Source organism: Oncorhynchus keta, chromosome 6, assembly GCF_023373465.1.
Source record: "Oncorhynchus keta strain PuntledgeMale-10-30-2019 chromosome 6, Oket_V2, whole genome shotgun sequence".
Classification (NCBI taxonomy): Eukaryota; Metazoa; Chordata; class Actinopteri; order Salmoniformes; family Salmonidae; genus Oncorhynchus; species Oncorhynchus keta.
Window position 1 is genome coordinate 16,813,385 of NC_068426.1, and position 18,300 is coordinate 16,831,684.

General features: G+C 44.3%; 1 protein-coding gene across 6 annotated transcripts in view; it reads left to right on the plus strand.

Moving 5' to 3' along the window:
- Window positions 1-17,204, plus strand: part of LOC118385074 (kelch-like protein 13) — a 72,345-nt gene extending 55,141 nt beyond the window's left edge. For 5 of the 6 annotated variants that reach the window (XM_035771914.2, XM_035771911.2, XM_035771909.2 and 2 more), the window contains 4 exons: window positions 3,277-3,473; window positions 3,701-4,496; window positions 7,512-7,625; window positions 15,780-17,203. In XM_035771914.2, coding sequence (XP_035627807.1) covers window positions 3,277-3,473; window positions 3,701-4,496; window positions 7,512-7,625; window positions 15,780-16,267 — 1,595 coding nt within the window. In that variant the 3' untranslated portion in view covers window positions 16,268-17,203. Of the gene's footprint in view, window positions 1-3,276; window positions 3,474-3,700; window positions 4,497-7,511; window positions 7,626-15,779 lie in introns of all 6 variants that reach the window. The other variant, XM_035771908.2, reaches the window with a different exon arrangement.
- Window positions 17,205-18,300: the final 1,096 nt, after the last annotated feature.

The following is an 18,300-nucleotide window of genomic DNA, read 5'->3' on the forward strand; positions in this document are numbered from 1 at the left end:
TTGGAGGACCCCAAAAAAGGCTGATACCGATTATTGGAGGGCCCAAAAAAAGGCCGATACCGATTATTGGAGGACCCAAAAAAGGCTGATACCGATTATTGGAGGACCCCGAAAAAGGCCGATACCGATTATTGGAGGACCCAAAAAAGGCCGATACCGATTATTGGAGGACCCAAAAAAGGCCGATACCGATTATTGGAGGGCCCAAAAAAAGGCCGATACCGATTATTGGAGGACCCAAAAAAGGCCGATGCCGATTATTGGCCGATTTTCCTTTGGATTTATTTGTAATAATGACAATTACAACAGTACTTTATGAACACTTATTTTAACTTAATATAATACATCAATAAAATCAATTTAGCCTCAAATAATGACACATGTTCAATTTGGTTTAAATAATGCAAAAACAAAGTGTTGGAGAAGAAAGTAAAACTGCAATATGTGCCATGTAAAAAAGCTAACGTTTAAGTTCCTTGCTCAGAACATGAGAACATATGAAAGCTGGTGGTTCCTTTTAACATGAGTCTTCAATATTCCCAGGTAAGAAGTTTTAGGTTGTAGTTATTATAGGAATTATAGGACTATTTCTCTCTATACCATTTGTATTTCATATACCTTTGACTATTGGATGTTCTTATAGGCACTTCAGTATTGCCAGTGTAACAGTATAGCTTCCGTCTCTCTCCTCGCCCCTACCTGGGCTTGAACCCGGAACACATCGACAACAGCCAGCCTCGAAGCATTGTTACCTATCGCTCCACAAAAGCCACGGCCCTTGCAGAGCAAGGGAAACAACTACTCCAAGTCTCAGAGCGAGTGACGTCACCAATTGAAACACTATTAGCGCGCACCCCGCTAACTAACTAGCCATTTCACATCGGTTACACCAGCCTAATCTCGGGAGTTGATAGGCTTGAAGTCATAAACAGCTCAATGCTTGAAGCATTGCGAAGAGCTGCTGGCAAAACGCATGAAAGTACTGTTTGTATGAATGCGTACGAGCCTGCTGCTGCCTACCATTGCTCAGTCAGACTGCTCTATCAAATATCAAATCATAGACTAAATTATAACATAATTAACACACAGAAATACGAGCCTTTGGTCATTAATATGGTCGAATCCGGAAACTATCATTTCGAAAACAAAAGTTTATTCTTTCAGTGAAATACAGAACCGTTCCGTATTTTATCTAACGGGTGGCATCCATAACAACCTTCAATGTTATGTCATAATTATGTAAAATTCTGGCAAATTATTTTGCAACGAGCCAGGCGGCCCAAACTGTTGCATATACACTGACTCTGCATACAATGAACGCAAGAGAAGTGACACAATTTCACCTGGTTAATATTGTTTGCTAACTGGATTTATTTTAGCTAAAAATGCAGGTTTAAAAATATATACTTCTGTGTATTGATTTTAAGAAAGGCATTGATGTTTATGGTTAGGTACAGTCGGGCAACGATTGTGCTTTTTTCGCAAATGCACTTTTGTTATTAAATCATCCCTCGTTGGCTGTCTTTGTTAGGAAGAAATACCTTTTTAATTTTTATTTTATTTACCCCCTTTTCTCCCCAATTTTGTGGTGTCCAATTGTTAGTGCTACTATCTTGTCTCATTGCTACAACTCCCGTACGGGCTCGGGAGAGACGAAGGTTGAAAGTCATGCGTCCTCCGATACACAATCCAACCAAGCCGCACTGCTTCTTAACACAGCGCGCATCAAACCCGGAAGCCAGCTGCACCAATGTGTCGGAGGAAACACCGTGCACCTGGCATACTCTTGACACAGTTCGCAACGAGCCAGGTGGCCCAAACTGCTGCATATACCCTGACTCTGTTGCAAGAGAAGTGACACAATTTCCCTAGTTAAAATAAATGAATGTTAGCAGGCAATATTAACTAAATATGCAGGTTTAAAAATACATACTTGTGTATTAATTTTTAGAAAGTTATTTATGTTTACGGTTAGGTACACGTTGGAGCAACGGCCGTCCTTTTTCGCAAATGCGCACCGCATTGATTATATGCAGCGCAGGACACGCTAGATAAACTAGTAATATCATCAACCATGTGTAGTTAACTAGTGATTATAAGATACGTTTATTGCTAGCTTGCAATTTACCTTGGCTTCTGACTGCATTCGTGTAACAGGCAGGCACCTCGTGGAGTGTAATGTATGGCAGGTGGTTAGAGCGTTGGACTAGTTAACCGTAAGGTTGCAAGATTGAATCCCCGAGCTGACAAGGTAAAAATCTGTCGTTCTGCCCCTGAACAAGGCAGTTAACCCACCGCTTCTAAGCCGTCATTGAAAATAGGAATGTGTTCTTAACTGACTTGCCTAGTTAAATAAAGGTAAAATTAATTTTAAAATACTGCTAAAAAAAATACTGTTAAATAAAGGTGTAAAAAAAGAAATCGGTGTCCAGAAATACCGATTTCTGGTTGTTATGAAAACTTGAAATCGGCCCTAATTAATCGGCCATTCTGATTAATCGGTCGACCTCTAATATATAGTGTACCTTACCTTGAATTAGACATTGGGCCTTTTCCCCAGGCGTTAAGGTTTTGATTTGCCTTGTGCTTTTAGCAAAATAATAAGGCTTTTCACAAGACAATGCAAATATTGCATTCATCACGGAGATGAGCCTGGGGTTGTTTAGAAATGTGCTTTATTTTATTGTACAATGCCTGGGAAATCATTTCTGTGAACAGCAACGATATTCAGCATTTCGGTTTTTATTTTATTTCTTCTTGTTGAAGCTTAGCAACTGCCTCACTGATGACGTGAATAGAAATAACTTTGATAGATGGAGTTATTCCCCAAAAATTAGGCAATATCATGTCCTTTTCTTAACAGCCAAAATTGGAAAGCCTTAATACATGTAAGTGGTTCAACAGATATTTGACAAGTGTGCAGCCTATCTGAGAGGTTCACAAGTGTTGTTGAGCTGAAATAGATGTGTTAAGAGGGAAGTGAGTCACAGTTTATGCCTGTAGTAAGGAGGGGAAGTATGCTGCTGCGATGCTGGGCAAATGCTTTTTACTGCAACTCACAGCCCTTTCTGGGTGAATTATACAACAGTCTCCAGGCTTTGGCGAATACATTTCCTTTACATGCAACCATAATGGTAGATGTGTAAAAGCTCGGTGAGGTGGCGTCTGTTTCTTCGGTTAGCCTTGGCTGTGAAAGGTAGAGCTCATAGGTGATGCAGTTCTGTTTTTATCTGACTGGTGCATTGTATAATGCTCCTCTCTCGCCTCATCACGCAGGTGGAATGAAGGAACAGGATTTGATGTGTATCAAGCTTCATGGTGTCAACCGAATAGGCCTGAAGAAGATCATAGACTTCATCTACACGGCCAAGCTGTCTCTCAACATGGAGAACCTGCAGGACACACTGGAGGCAGCCAGCTTCCTCCAGATCCTCCCGGTGCTAGACTTCTGCAAGGTCTTTCTCATATCTGGGGTAAGGAACCTAACACAGCCTGCACAGCCATCTAGCTCAGTTCTTTAGAACCAGCCAGGGGGGTTATACTCAGCAGTTTAAGATATGACTACTCTACCCTACTGCTTACTTTAATATCTACATTTGGTCTGCAGTAAAATCACTGTGTAATATGTGTTTGTGTAGTGTTTCTGTGTGTGATTGAGAGTGGTTGCTTCTCACTGCTTCCTCTCTCTCCTTGGCTGCAGGTGTCCCTGGATAACTGTGTGGAGGTGGGGCGCATCGCTAACACATACAACCTCACCGAGGTAGACAAATACGTCAACAACTTCATCCTCAAGAACTTCCCCTCGCTGCTGGGCACGGGGGACTTTGTCAAGCTGCCCTTTGAGCGGCTGGCCTTCGTTCTGTCCAGTAACAGTCTGAAGCACTGCAGCGAGCTGGACCTGTTCAAGGCTGCATGCCGCTGGCTCCGCTATGAGGACGGACGCATGGACCACGCCCCCAAGCTCATGAAGAACATCCGCTTCCCCCTCATGAACCCCCAGGAGCTCATCAACCACGTGCAGACTGTGGACTTTATGCGCACAGACAACACCTGCGTCAACCTCCTCCTGGAGGCCAGCAACTACCAGATGATGCCCTACATGCAGCCGGTCATGCAGTCAGAGAGGACGGCCATCCGCTCAGACAGCGGCCACCTGGTCACCCTGGGTGGCGTCCTGCGCCAGCAGCTGGTGGTCAGTAAGGAGCTGCGTCTCTTTGACGAGAAGGCCCACGAGTGGAAGGCGCTGGCGCCCATGGACGCCCCCCGTTACCAGCACGGCATCGCCGTCATCGGCAACTTCCTCTTCGTGGTGGGAGGCCAGAGCAACTACGACACTAAAGGCAAGACTGCGGTGGACACGGTGTTCCGGTACGACCCGCGCTACAACAAGTGGATGCAGGTGGCGTGCCTTAACGAGAAGCGCACCTTCTTCCACCTCAGCGCTCTCAAGGGACACCTCTACGCCGTGGGCGGCCGCAACGCTGCCGGAGAGCTGGGTTAGTTTAATTCACCAGGGTCGGTTTATCACACTGCTTGTAGTCCTGCTCTGATGCTTAACATGTCTGGGTATATTTGGAAAGGGACATCTCACAAGAAATGGTCATATGCAAGGCACAGCAGTTGTCACAACTTGGTGTAGCACAGGTGGCTGTGTGATTGTGGCATAGCCCTGGACCAGGCAGAGTGTAGGATGAGATGAGGGAGGGCTAGCTGCAGCCAGACCCTGTGAACGACTGCAGCAGAAACCTCAAGGTGAAGGAGGTGGTGGTCAGGGTGGAATGTTTGTAAGTAGCATTGCAGGATACTGTGATCTGATGTCAGTGCTCAGCTCAGCTCAGCACATAGACTCTCATTGCAGAGTGCCACCCCACTACCTCGATGCAGCCCTGTAATTGTAGGGGACAAGCTGGCCAGGTCATGCTATCCACTCTGCTCCTCTGGGCTGTAATTACCACATTGGGCATGGGTCCTCGGGGGGGCCCCCTGCACGTGCGTACACGAGTACACTCTGAATGGACAGTCTCCTTGGCTGGTTAGTGCCTGTTATCCTTGGGAAGCCAGTCTGGCACTCAGACATTCAATCACTTGTTTCAAACGGAGAGTTCAGCCTTTTGAACCTAAATCGTTTTTGATGTAGCTATGCGGAGGAGGGAGGGTTTTGAAACTTTGATTTGTTCCTGAGGTTCTGTCAGCTTATTTTAAAAGATTTAAAGAACATGAAAGGCTCCCCTCAGTTAGGGTGGTTTGAGAGTACAGGATGGTGATGTGTGTGCGTGCGTCTACAGTGACACACGCGAACACACGCAACCATTTGTTAACATAAGTTCTGATGGATGATGTGGTTATATTTTCAGGTTTAAAGGACATCCATCCTGTTTATACCTCTATGGCCTCTCTCCATAACTGTCCATGTGAAGGCCTGTCATATTAATCCACTGAGACAGCCAGAGTACAAACATGTGAGGAACAATGACAGCACAGCTATCTCTGATGTTTGAATAATTCATTTGTAGGACACTCTTGTAAATATAACAGCATGTAAAAGAAAGCTCTTGAGCACTCATTTGCATGTATACCTTAAAGCACCAAGCACTCTAAGGACAAGTGAAAATGTACTTGTTAGCTGGGGCTATTACTTAATTTTTAAGCTTTGAATATTTTTCACAATGCATTCTTGCAAGTCATCAGTTATTGTTTAGGAACTGTGTAGGAAGTAGTATATAGAGAATAGAGAGAGAACAGATGACTGATTTAGTCGGGTTCTAATGAATCACTAAATGCCTGGTGCTGCCGTTTTAGTCTCCCAGTAAAGTTCACTAAAGATATGTCTTCTTCTTGGAATGATATGGACTGTTAATGTTAATTAGGTCTAGGCTGCTTCCCTTTGACAAGTTCTCACAGGAAATATTGGAGAAGTGAACACTGGCCTTAGTGAGATAATGATGACAACGTGATGTAGTGATGCTCTGAATTGGAAACCATCCATTTGGTCCAGTGGGACTGCTCTATCAGAACTGTAGCCAGAGCTCTTTGTAACTGGGCCTGGGTTAAACCCTATAGGTAGGTCCCAGGGATTAGATCCCAAGGGTCAAATCAGCACCATGTTGGCACATAGGCTACCATTATTTCCCAAACCCGGTCTTCTGGACCCCATGGGGTGCACTAATCATCAAGCTTTAATTATTTGAATCAGCTGTGTAGTACTAGGGCAAAAACCAAAATGTGCACCCCTTGGGGTCCCCAGGACTGAGTTTGGGAAACACTGGTAGCCTATGTGCCAACACTGTGCCGATTTGACCCGTGGAGCTATTTACTTCTATATTCAGCACACAAAGTACAAGTCAGTAAGGAGAGTGGAGGGTCAAGAAAGATGCTCTTGACGAAGTTGGAATTAGAGATTTAGGAGATGTTAAATGGTTATAGGGAGAGGTAACTAAACTAGTGTTTCCCTTGTATGTATTTCGCAGCGGCGTAGCCCACTTACCCATTCAAAGTGGGAGGATACCTTTATTTAATTTTTGTAATTATTTTTTGTACCCTTTTTCCCCTCCCCAATTTCGTGGTTTCCAATTTGTAGTTACAGTCTTGTCCCATCGCTACAACTCCCGTACGGACTCAGGAGAGGTGAAGGTCGAGAGCCATCCGAAACACAACCCAGCCAAGCCGCACTGCTTCTTCACACAATGTCATGCTGTGGGCCAAAGATTTAACAACAAAAAAGTCTTACACTAAAAGGACATTATCATTTTCACAATTTCAGAGTGTTTTTTTCAACCTCCTAGTGTGGAAATATGATGATAATCACGTTTTTGACCGTACTGCCTTTAAATTAAATTAAATATTTTGCTCTTCATTTGCCTGACTGATAACGATCATCCAAATGTCCATGACTGTCAGAGCCCTAGCCAGGGCTACGACAAAGGAGGATTGAGTGTTTGACCTGATCACCTGGACAGTCAGGTGGTATCTAAAACCCCATCACCCTCCAAACCAGCTTCTCCTTTAGACTTCCTGATAATATCCTTTCTACTTCCAACTGCCATATGGAGACTCCTTAACCATTCTGCCCGGGTGCCAGCCAGCTTGACAAATCAGCTTTGCCCTCTGTCTGGAAACTTGATTGGACAAATCATTTTCTAACCTGACAAATCACTGCACAATTGAGAGGTTCCAGATGGAGTGGAGTGAAGAGAACATCCCAGTCTGGCACCATACACACTACTGAATTATGATAAGTGGAGTGGTACAGAGTAGGCCCTAATTATGTAATGGGGAGTAGATGCATACTCCCTAGTCTCTCAGTATAGACTAGAGTCACTGCAGTGTAGGGGCTGGGGAGGGGAGTGGTGGGGGGATGTCTGCTTTGTATTTAGGTTCCTGGTTCAGTAGCTCCCACACTGACACCCTCCAAGGCTGCATTTGCAGCTATGTTTGTTCTCCTTAGTTCTCTCTTGAACTACTTTCCCCTTTAATACTCTGTTTGTTTTCTCCTCTCTTTCTTCCCCATGCAGCCACAGTGGAGTGCTACAACCCCAGGACAAACGAGTGGACGTACGTCGCTAAAATGAACGAGCCACACTACGGCCATGCAGGGACGGTGTACGGTGGTTATATGTATATTTCAGGTACGTTAGTCCTATTAGATCCGGGTTTTGGTGAACTTTTATACTAAGGGGATAGTAGATTGACGTAGGCTAGTGCTTTTGCTGTTGGTTTGCCTACTTATCTTGTTGGCTGATGAAAAGTACATGTGGACAGTTCTTCTAACATCTTCAATATGCGTCTCAGAATTGGATAAGAAGGACGCACACCGTTGCGTTCCCGATGTGTCTGTCTTCACTTGAAGCCTACTTCGGAGCTGAGATGCCTATGAAAAGGACCCGATCAATTTGCGGTCATTAGCTAATAAGAATTGAGATATCTGACAGAGCTATGTGAGGGAAAGGCGCTTCAATGCACAGCGATTGGCAGCCGGGAGAAGGGAATTATAATTATTATATTCAGCCCAAGGGCAAAATGTCCACTTTGGCCAAAGGCATGGATTTTTTTTAGGGGGCATCACAGCCTCACAAGGAGCATACCACTGGGAAATTCGAAGTCTGGTGAGAATATTATCAAGTGCTTTTCAAATTGTGATTGAGAGACTGATGAAGTGTGTGCAGCCTGTGCAAGAAACAAATCCGAGTTCATGCTTTTCATGCAACTATTTTCAAATCATTAGAGTTGCATCATGCAGCCTTTCTTTGTTCACCACTCAACACAGAATATCAGCATGCCCACACTCCCTCAGAAATCGTTTGGAGAAAATATTGTTTCTATTTTATTCAGCTATGTTCAATTGTGTTCTTCATACTATAAAATAATGCGACAGAATTCTAAGCAAATGTTGTCTGCTTAATGAACTAGTGTAGCCCACAACCATATGGCATAGTCAGATCAGGACCTAACATAAGGACAACTCAGAGTATGCTATTCTGTTCTTCTGGAGTAGACTGCATTTTCTTCATATCATGTTTCTTTAGACCTGTCTAAAATAAATAATGGATTTATTGTGAAGGTATAGGCTATATTACATGGATTTATTAGACTTGTTCAAATGTAGACGTTCCAAAGGTCAGCATCAGTGGTTTGTAGGCTGTGTGTGGAAGCCAGGAGATTGTAAACATGTTTGTTAATTAATGGTCAATTACCGTGAGACAGTTATTTTCTTGACAATCACTGGCTGACAACTTCATGACCGCCACAGCCCTACGTGGTACCCCAATGCGGCACACCACAAACTGAGCATTCATTTTCCAGAATCAATGTTCATTGATACTCCCATTTTAGTAGTGTCAGTTCTGTGTGGAATCTGAGTAGTTGAGACGAGTTAGAAAAGGTAACTTCTCTTTTACAATAAAATAATACCTCTGTGTTTCAGTGTCGATATGACCCATTCTGTTTGACCAAACCTCAAATTTAAATAGCGAGGTGAGGCCACTTGTCAGAGAGGAAGATGTGATCTCTCGGCTGTGTTGGTGTGAGAGGCAGGGGGAGGGGCTTTGTGTGTGTATGTGAGAATTGAAGGTGTACACAGCACAGGAGACGAGACCAAAAAGACAACATGAGGACAAATGGACTTAAAAGGTAACAAAAACCTTGATTTATCACGCAAAAACATACATTTGAATGAATTGGATATATCCCCCTACTGTGATGTCAGTAAAGCACCCTTCTTTAGAAGGTCATACAGTGGCATCCTGCAGACCTCACCCCCTCCCTTACACATCACATTGCTGGGGTCCAGTTCTCTGGGATGTTTTTGGGGGGATATTCTAAAGATGATTGTGTAGTTGTCTGACTTTGGTGCTACTAAATCCCCTGTCTCTCTGTTGGAGTCAGCCCTGTGCTTGTTTACTTCATAGGATTGAAATCAAATCCTGCCTTAAGGAGAGATGAGCCCCAGTTTCCCCATGTGCGACTAACACAAAGTGATGCTGTACAGGGCAAAAGAGAGGGAAGGATAGACGAGTGAGAGAAATGGGAGGGACAGGTTGATGACTGTGTAGGAGGTGCAGAACCATAGAGCCACAACACACAGGCAAGGTTATATTCATCTCTCTTGGCCTCTGGGCACAAGTGTTCATATAAGCGTAACCCAGCCACCTACCCCGAACACCATAACCCTCCCTCACCCAGTGGCATCTCACCTGCTCTGCTCCAGCCTGAGCCTCCATTAAATAACAACACGGGCTTGGTGGCTCTAACATTGGCATTTTAGCTTCCCAGCCGAGGGGGTTACTGCCTCATCCTCCATGTCAGGGGTTCACGTTTTGGTCTTTGCCCTAACACTACACCGCTGATTCAAATAACCAACTCATTGTCAAGCTTCGATGATTTGAATCAGCTGTGTAGTGCTAGGGCAAAAAACAATACGTGCACAAAGGGTAAACCCTGGTCTATGTTTTTCTGTCTCTGGTTGGCTTATGGTCCGACTGGCACCTCTGGGTTCCTTTACTGAGAGGAAACGGGAGGGGTAATGGCGTTTTAACTATTAATACACCAGAAAGTCAACTTCCCTCCCTGTGAGCATCTCTTAGTGTCATCCTGATCTCACTGCACGTGTACCTCACTATAGTTACAGTAGTCTGCCTGGAGGAACTGAGCAATGGTTAGGCCTAAATATCTCCACCTTCCCAGATAGATGTCTGTACTGTAGAACTTAATGATTAAACAGGCTCCCATCAAGCACAGAGGCAGGCTTCATTCTTCCAAGGGCACTGGCAACATGCACGGATGAGATTTTCTGACAGCCTGCATGTTATAACCTTTCACTAGTGATGGTAGTCAGGTGGAGTTGAGTCATTTTTTTTTTGCCTGTGTCTCTGTCCGGGAGCGCACCCCGTATCTCAGGGGTCATGACCTCACTGTGCAAGGTGACTCACATGGGGGTGCAGGCTGTGTTTCACTGTCGGTCCAGATAAGGTGCTGGGCGGTGGCTGTGCTGGCGTGCTGTCTAAAGACATCCTGTCAGGTGAATGGAGCTGACACGCTGAGTCAAGCCGCAGGTCATCATTGCTCTGCTCTCGCTCTCAGGGTGGGGCTCAGACCCCTAGCCAACACGGCTTCACATTACCACTACTGTCACACAACATAACGCTACTGGAAACCACAGAGGACGTGGCACCTTTACTCCAGTCTGGAGTACAGTGACCACTGATTCACTTATTTAAATAAAAACATCTAAATATTATGATCCCAAGAAATGCATTTTATTTTCCTCTTGGTCTGTGTTTTGATCTGTCAAGAAGGATTTATTTTAATAGGATTGTATACTATTTCCATTTTAGCTGCCCTACAGTATATCTCTCTGGCTTAAACCAACTACCTCCTGAAGCTGCCGGCAGTCCTGTCTATTTATCATCATTGGGTATTTTTGGAACTTGCTGACCCCATGGTTTTGTGTCTCTCCTCTGTGTTCCCTGCCTCGATTCTTTGGGTCTCATTTGTGCCAGCACTGTGCTTCCTCAGGTCATACGTTTTTACGACGGGTCAAAGCACCGGCACAATTTAATCTCCACGAATAATTAGAGAATTGTGCCAGGAAAATGGCAATCATTGTGAGCTATCAAGAGTGCACCTCAATCAATGAGCTCAGGTGTCTTTGAAAGGACAACCATTTATACTGTCTTCAAGATGCAAAAGATACTCATATTTTTAAGCATCTCCGAATGCTTGCAGTTGTTTTCTATGCAAAAGCTTTTGCCTTTGTTTTAAATCAAAGCTCCAATCATCTTTAAACTGTGATGATACACATTCCTTAATTAAAGGCTGTAATTAATAGTAATAATAAATGGTCATGGTTAAGAAGAAGAAAAGGGTACCTTTTACCCCCTTTTCTCCCCAATTTTGTGATATCTAATTGGTTGTTACTCAGACATACAGTTGAAGTCGGAAGTTTACATATACCTTAGCCAAATACATTTAAACTCAGTTTTTCACAATTCCTGACATTTAATCCTAGTAAATATTCCCAGTCTTAGGTCAGTTAGGATCACCACTTTATTTTAATCATGTGAAATGTCAGAATAATAGTGGAGAGTGATTTATTTCAGCTTTTATTTCTTTCATCACATTCCCAGTGGGTCAGAAGTTTACATTCACTCAGTTAGTATTTGGTAGCATTGCCTTTAACGCTTCTTCAGTTCTGCCCACACATTTTCTATAGGATTGAGGTCAGGGCTTTTTGATGGCCACTCCAATACCTTGACTTTGTTGTCCTTAAGCCATTTTGCCACAACTTTGGAAGTATGCTTGGGGTCATTGTCCATTTGGAAGACCCATTTGCAACCAAGCTGTAACTTCCTGACTGATGTCTTGAGATGTTGCTTCTATATATCCACATAATTTACCTTCTTCGTGATGCCATCTATTTTGTGAAGTGCACCAGTCCCTGAAGCAGCAAAAGCACTGCCACAACACGATGCTGCCACCCACGTGCTTCACGGTTGGGATGGTGTTCTTCAGCTTGTAAGCATCCCCCTTTTTCCTCCAATCATAATGATGGTCATTATGGCCAAACAGTTCTATTGTTGTTTCATCAGACGAGAGGACATTTCTCTAAAAAGTACGATCTTTGTCCCCATGTGCAGTTGCAAACCGTAGTCTGGCTTTTTTATGGTGGTTTTGGAGGAGTGGCTTCTTCCTTGCTGAGCGACCTATCAGGTTATGTCGATATAGGACTCGTTTTATTTCTTTAGATTTTCCCATGATGTCAAGCAAAGAGGGACTGAGTTTGAAGGTAGGCCTTGAAATACACCCACAGGTAACACCTCCAATTGACTCAAATTATGTAAATGAGCCTATCAGAAACTTCTAAAGCCATGTCATAATTTTCTGGAATTTTCCAAGCTGTTTAAAGGCACAGTCAACTTAATGTATGTAAAGTTCTGACTCACTGGAATTGTGATACAGTGAAATAATCTGTCTGTAAACAATTGTTGGAAAAATGACTTGTCATGCATTAAGTCGATGTCCTAACCGACTTGCCAAAACTGTAGTTTGTTAACAAGAAATTTGTGGTATGGTTGAAAAAACATTTTTAATGACTCCAACCTAAGTGTATGTAAACTTTCCTGATGACCAGGGATGTTCTCTTGATAAGTCTGTGATTTGGACAATTTTCCTGTCAGGGAAAATGTATGGAGTAAAAAGTACATTATTATTTTAGGAATGTAGTAAAATAAAAGTTAGCAAAAATATGAATTGTTAAGTACAGATACCCCAAAAAATGACTTTAGTACTTTCAAGTATTTTTACTTAAGTACTTAACACCACTTGTAGTTAGTCTTGTCCCATCGCTGCAACTGCCGTAAGAAACTCTGGGGATGCGAAGGTCGAGAGCCATGTGCCCTCCAAACACGGCCTGCCAAGCCGTACTGCTTCTTGAGACACTGCTCGCTTAACCCGGAGGCCAGCCACACCAATGTGTCGGAAACACTGTACAACTGGCAACCATGTCAGTGTGCATACGCCCAGCCCACCACAGGAGTCAATAGAGCGCGATTGGACAAGGACTTCCCGGCCGGCCGGCCTCACCCTCCCCTAACCCGGACGATGCTGGGCCAGTTGTGTGCCTCATGGGTCTCCCGGTCGCAGCCGGCTGCGACACAGCCCGATATTGAACCTAGATCTGTAGTGAGCCGCTATGATGCTTAGTTTTAACAAAAATCTGAACATTGAGTCTCTGAGATTATTTTGTCAATTTTTTGGAAACAAAATCTATCCTCTCCACATTTGCTGTAAAAAAATATATCTGTAATAGAGCTATCCTTCAGCCATTAGAAGCCCTGAAGGTTGTTGGCCAGTTACATCAGTTACTGTAAGATGCTACTTACCTTGGGCAAGTGAGCTGCAGCTCAACATACAGTGGGGCAAAAAAGTATTTAGTCAGCCACCAATTGTGCAAGTTCTCCCACTTAAAAAGATGAGAGAGGCCTGTAATTATCATCATAGGTACACTTCAACTATGACAGACACAATGAGGGGGGAAAATCCTGAAAATCACATTGTAGGATTTTTTAAAATTATATTTATTTGCAAATTGGTGGCTGACTAAATACTTTTTGCCCCACTGTACAAAAGAACCACAGCCTGTATCAAGCTGCTGTTCTATTAGTGGGTTTGATATGTCTTTCTTGTCTCAGAGATTATTTTAATGATGCTCACTCACTCGCACACACTTGAATAACGAGAATGGATTGAACTCTGGCATCTAAGTGTTTGCTCTAATGATCGAGGAGGAGGCTGGTGTTAGACTTCTGATCAGTTAGGGCCACTGACTAAAAATAGGTCTGTATAGATTGAGTATGGGAGGGAGAGCGGGAGAGAAAGAAAGAGGTAAAGAAAGCGAGAGAGATCATTGGGCAGCAGTGGATGGATTGGGGCGCCATTCAGCATGCACTGCAGATCCTCACCTTGCTGGGTATGCTCCCAGCCATTCTACACAGCACAGGGAGGAAGGGATGCCTGCCTGGCTCTCACCCAGTTGCATGCTGGGATTGTGTTCCTCTTTATTTTCAGCCTTCCCTTTAGACATGTCCTGTTTTGTTTTTCCTCAGTTTTGTGTGTCCCTTCTATTCCTATGTGTACATGCCAAGGTTATTATAGTATACTAAAAGAACGTTTCTGTAAGATAAAATCGTTTAGAAAAACAGTTTAAAAACTATACTGGAACTATTATCTTTGGCTGCAAAAATAAAGTAAACACAAATTATGTTCAGTTTTTTTTAAATGTGTTTTCAAGCTTTTTTCCCTAATGGGTTGTTCGAGCTTCTGATTCTGGTAAATGTTTCAAATAAGATTAGCTTGTGCATCACTATTGCTAGATATCACCAGAGAGGTGACATGAGAGGATTACCTCCGCCCAAAATCAGTCCCCGTGCCCCGTGAGTTAAGCAGACCTTTTAGCATGGAGATCTATGAGAGTGTCAAATTACGTTTGGCTTATTTGATCAAATCGAGTAATGTTTAGGTTGTTACAAATGTAATGATATAAGTGAATTCATATGACATTCTGTAACTTTGAGAAAAACAACTTAGTTCTGCCTGTTGTTCACACACGTATCTGCCCTCTCATTGGCTAGAATGGTCCCAATTGATCTCGTCTCCTCCCACCTGCCTTCCATCTATGAGGACATGTATTTGAATTGTTATAGCTGTTACTTGAACATCTTTTCAAAATAATAGACCATTTGCTATCACTAGCTAACAACAGGGAAGGAATCCAGGGCAAAGACAGAGGAAGCGAGACACCCCCTCATTTCTGATCGGAGCAGGTCAACTCTGGTCTGCGTATTGTCTCCGCAGAGGGGACAATACGACTGTGTCATCGACTGACTGATTGCTGTAACATATGATGTGGTCAGCTGATACTTAAAGTACCTATCCAGGTGTTGAAAGATCTGTCAGGCGTCCGCAATGTCTATGCTCTGGAACGCGGCCTAAAATAGGTTTAGTTTGAGTCATAATTTAAACCTATGACGTTCCTTATTACTGACCCCTAGTGGCATGAAGTGACATCCTAAAAAAAACTAACTAGACCTACCCCACATAAATGGCTCCTAGCCTCTCATGCATAGACTACTCTCTGTCCCCAACAATACAACTGAAACTAAATCATATAATCATGTCGTCTTTCTATCAAACTAAATAAAAACACGTAAATCAAATCTGAAAAGTAACAAACTAAATAACAGAATTTTAAATAAACTAATAGAAATGAAGACAACTATTAATAACCTTGGTACACATGCACTGTATTATAGTGTTATGAATTTCTGATTCATTGTATTTGTCATATTTTATTGCAGGTATGTGGCTGAGAAAATGTGTGTAGTGTGTGTTAGTGGTGCTAAGCATTGGGCTAATAGTGTGTGTGTGTGTTGCTGGGAAGAGCAGCCGTGTGTTTCTGAGGAGGTTGTGTGGAGTAAAGTGAACTGGGGGTTCAGGATTACATGCTCTGCAAGGCCAGTCACGGTGCTGTGGTCTGGCCATGTGACTTTACAGGACAGGAGCTGGTCAAGACACAACGTGGCGACACAACGTGGTGACACAACGTGGCGACACAACGTGGCAGAGCTGAATGTAGATCTAGGTTGAGGCCAGGATAGAGTTACTATTAGGTCCAGTTCAATTGGCTCAGGCTATTAAATGCTTTTGATTAGACCCCAGGGCGGTTTTCAACCCCAGGAAATCAATGTCATGGGTCTTATTTAATATGGTTTTGTTCTGTGTTGCAGGGGGAATCACTCATGACACATTTCAGAAAGAGCTGATGTGCTTTGACCCAGATGCAGACAAATGGACTCAGAAAGCGCCCATGACCACGGTGCGTGGCCTGCACTGTATGTGCACGGTGGGCGACCGCCTCTACGTCATCGGGGGGAATCACTTCCGGGGCACCAGCGACTACGATGACGTGTTAAGCTGTGAGTACTACTCCCCGGCCCTGGACCTGTGGACGCCCATCGCTGCCATGCTGCGGGGCCAGAGCGACGTGGGTGTGGCCGTGTTCGAGAACAAGATTTACGTGGTGGGAGGCTACTCGTGGAACAACCGCTGTATGGTGGAGATAGTGCAGAAGTACGACCCGGAGAAGGACGAGTGGCACAAAGTGTTTGACCTGCCTGAGTCGCTGGGCGGGATCAGAGCCTGCACACTGACCGTGTTTCCTCCAGAGGACTTGATGGGCTCCCCCTCCAGAGAGTCACCCCTCTCAGCACCTTGAAGAACAGGTGGGGGGAGCCCACCCCGCTCCTCTCACACCCCCACAACACCCTATAGACATTGTTTGCACTTCTTCTTTGGACTACATCTGTACTGCATCCCGATACACCCCTTCCTCCCCCAAAGCTGTGCAGAACCCCCCTCCCTAGTGATGAAATCTACATCCCGATACACCCCTTCCTCCCCCAAAGCTGTGCAGAACCCCCTCCCTAGTGATGAAATCTACATCCCGATACACCCCTTCCTCCCCCAAAGCTGTGCAGAACCCCCTCCCTAGTGATGAAATCTACATCCCGATACACCCCTTCCTCCCCCAAAGCTGTGCAGAACCCCCTCCCTAGTGATGAAATCTACATCCCGATACACCCCTTCCTCCCCCAAAGCTGTGCAGAACCCCCTCCCTAGTGATGAAATCTACATCCCGATACACCCCTTCCTCCCCAAAGCTGTGCAGAACCCCCTCCCTAGTGATGAAATCTACATCCCGATACACCCCTTCCTCCCCCAAAGCTGTGCAGAACCCCCCTCCCTAGTGACGAAATCTACATACCGATATGGTTTGGCAACCTAATTACATGTTAATGTTACTTATTCGGTATATTTTGGCAGGAAATACCTTGACTTGAAGAGTGACTTTGAAATTCAACTTTTCTACCTGATGTCTTTGAAGTTTTATTACATCCTTTTTCTTTAGACGTTTTAGCGGGTAAAAACCACGCTGTTGGTTACCATACTGACTCTGTTTTAGTCTGCCAGGTTAGGGCCAGTTGACACCCAGCGCAGCAGGATAGGGGCAGCTGAGCTCCACACAGAGACAGTTTTAAACTCAGGGTCGCCCCCCTCTTTCAGTTTCAGTTCTTTCCTGCTATTGCTATGAAACCGTTAACAAAATTGTGTTTTCTAAATTTAATAAACAAGATTTTGAAAAAAGAATGGTGTCTCCCCAAAGTATCTTGCCATTTACTTAGGCACATGGTTGGTGCGTTCTCTTTGTTATTGAGCTTAACATCAACTATCTGTTTTAGAACCTCCTGGAAAGTGTATTTTCCCCATTAAAAACACTGATGTGTTCTATTTCTCAATTTACTTGTTGAAAATAATCTCATCATTAAGCATTATGTCCCTTCAGTACAGCCTCAGAACCCCTACCCCTCCTCCTCCTCCTACTCCCCCCCCTTCTCTCCTCTCCCCTCCTCCTCACATCCCCCTCCTCCTACTCTCCTCCAGTCCCCTCCTTCTCTCATCCTCCCCTTCACCTCCTACTCTCCTCCACCCTCCTACTCCCCTCCCCCTTCTCTCCTCCCTCCTCTCCTACTCCCCTCCCCCCTCCTTCTCTCCTCCAGTCCCCTCCCACTCCCCTCCCCCTCCTTCTCTCCCCTCCTCCCCTCCCCAGCTAGTGTTGTCCTCAGAATGAACCAGTTGTCATCTGATTAAATAGAAAAATACTTTATTGTTCTCAAAATACAGGAGATTATCAAGACAGTAACTGTAGATGTACACACAAAGTGAAGATGCAGTGTCTGCTGTCTTAATCCTAATCACAACCATAACCACTATTCTTCACTGAGTTGATTCCTGCCCACTGTGCCCAGTGATTCAGGACACCACCGTCCTCCACTGTGTCCTTTCACCTGGCACACAGACAGACGGTAAGGTCACCCACAACCTAGCCACCTGCCTCTGGCCCATTAAAACCTCAGTGGCAGCATATGGTGTCCAACACAAACAAATCTGCTACACGCTGGAGCAAGGAAAGGAAAACTGATATGTCACTGGTTGTTTTTGTTTGATGGTGCATGAAAGGATACACTATTAGGCACAGATTTTTTTTTTTTATAAAAAAATGTCATATATAAATGTATGACTGAAAACATGTAAATGCTATAAGATGATCCAGTGGTGCCTCGGGCGGTGCATCTGGGCAACAGCCTCCAGTGAATGTGCTCCATCGCCACCGCCTGCCCTTGTCCTGTTCACTCATGTCTCCTTCAGCTCCAGACCCTCAGGGCCAGTAGTGTGCTGGGCTATTTTAAC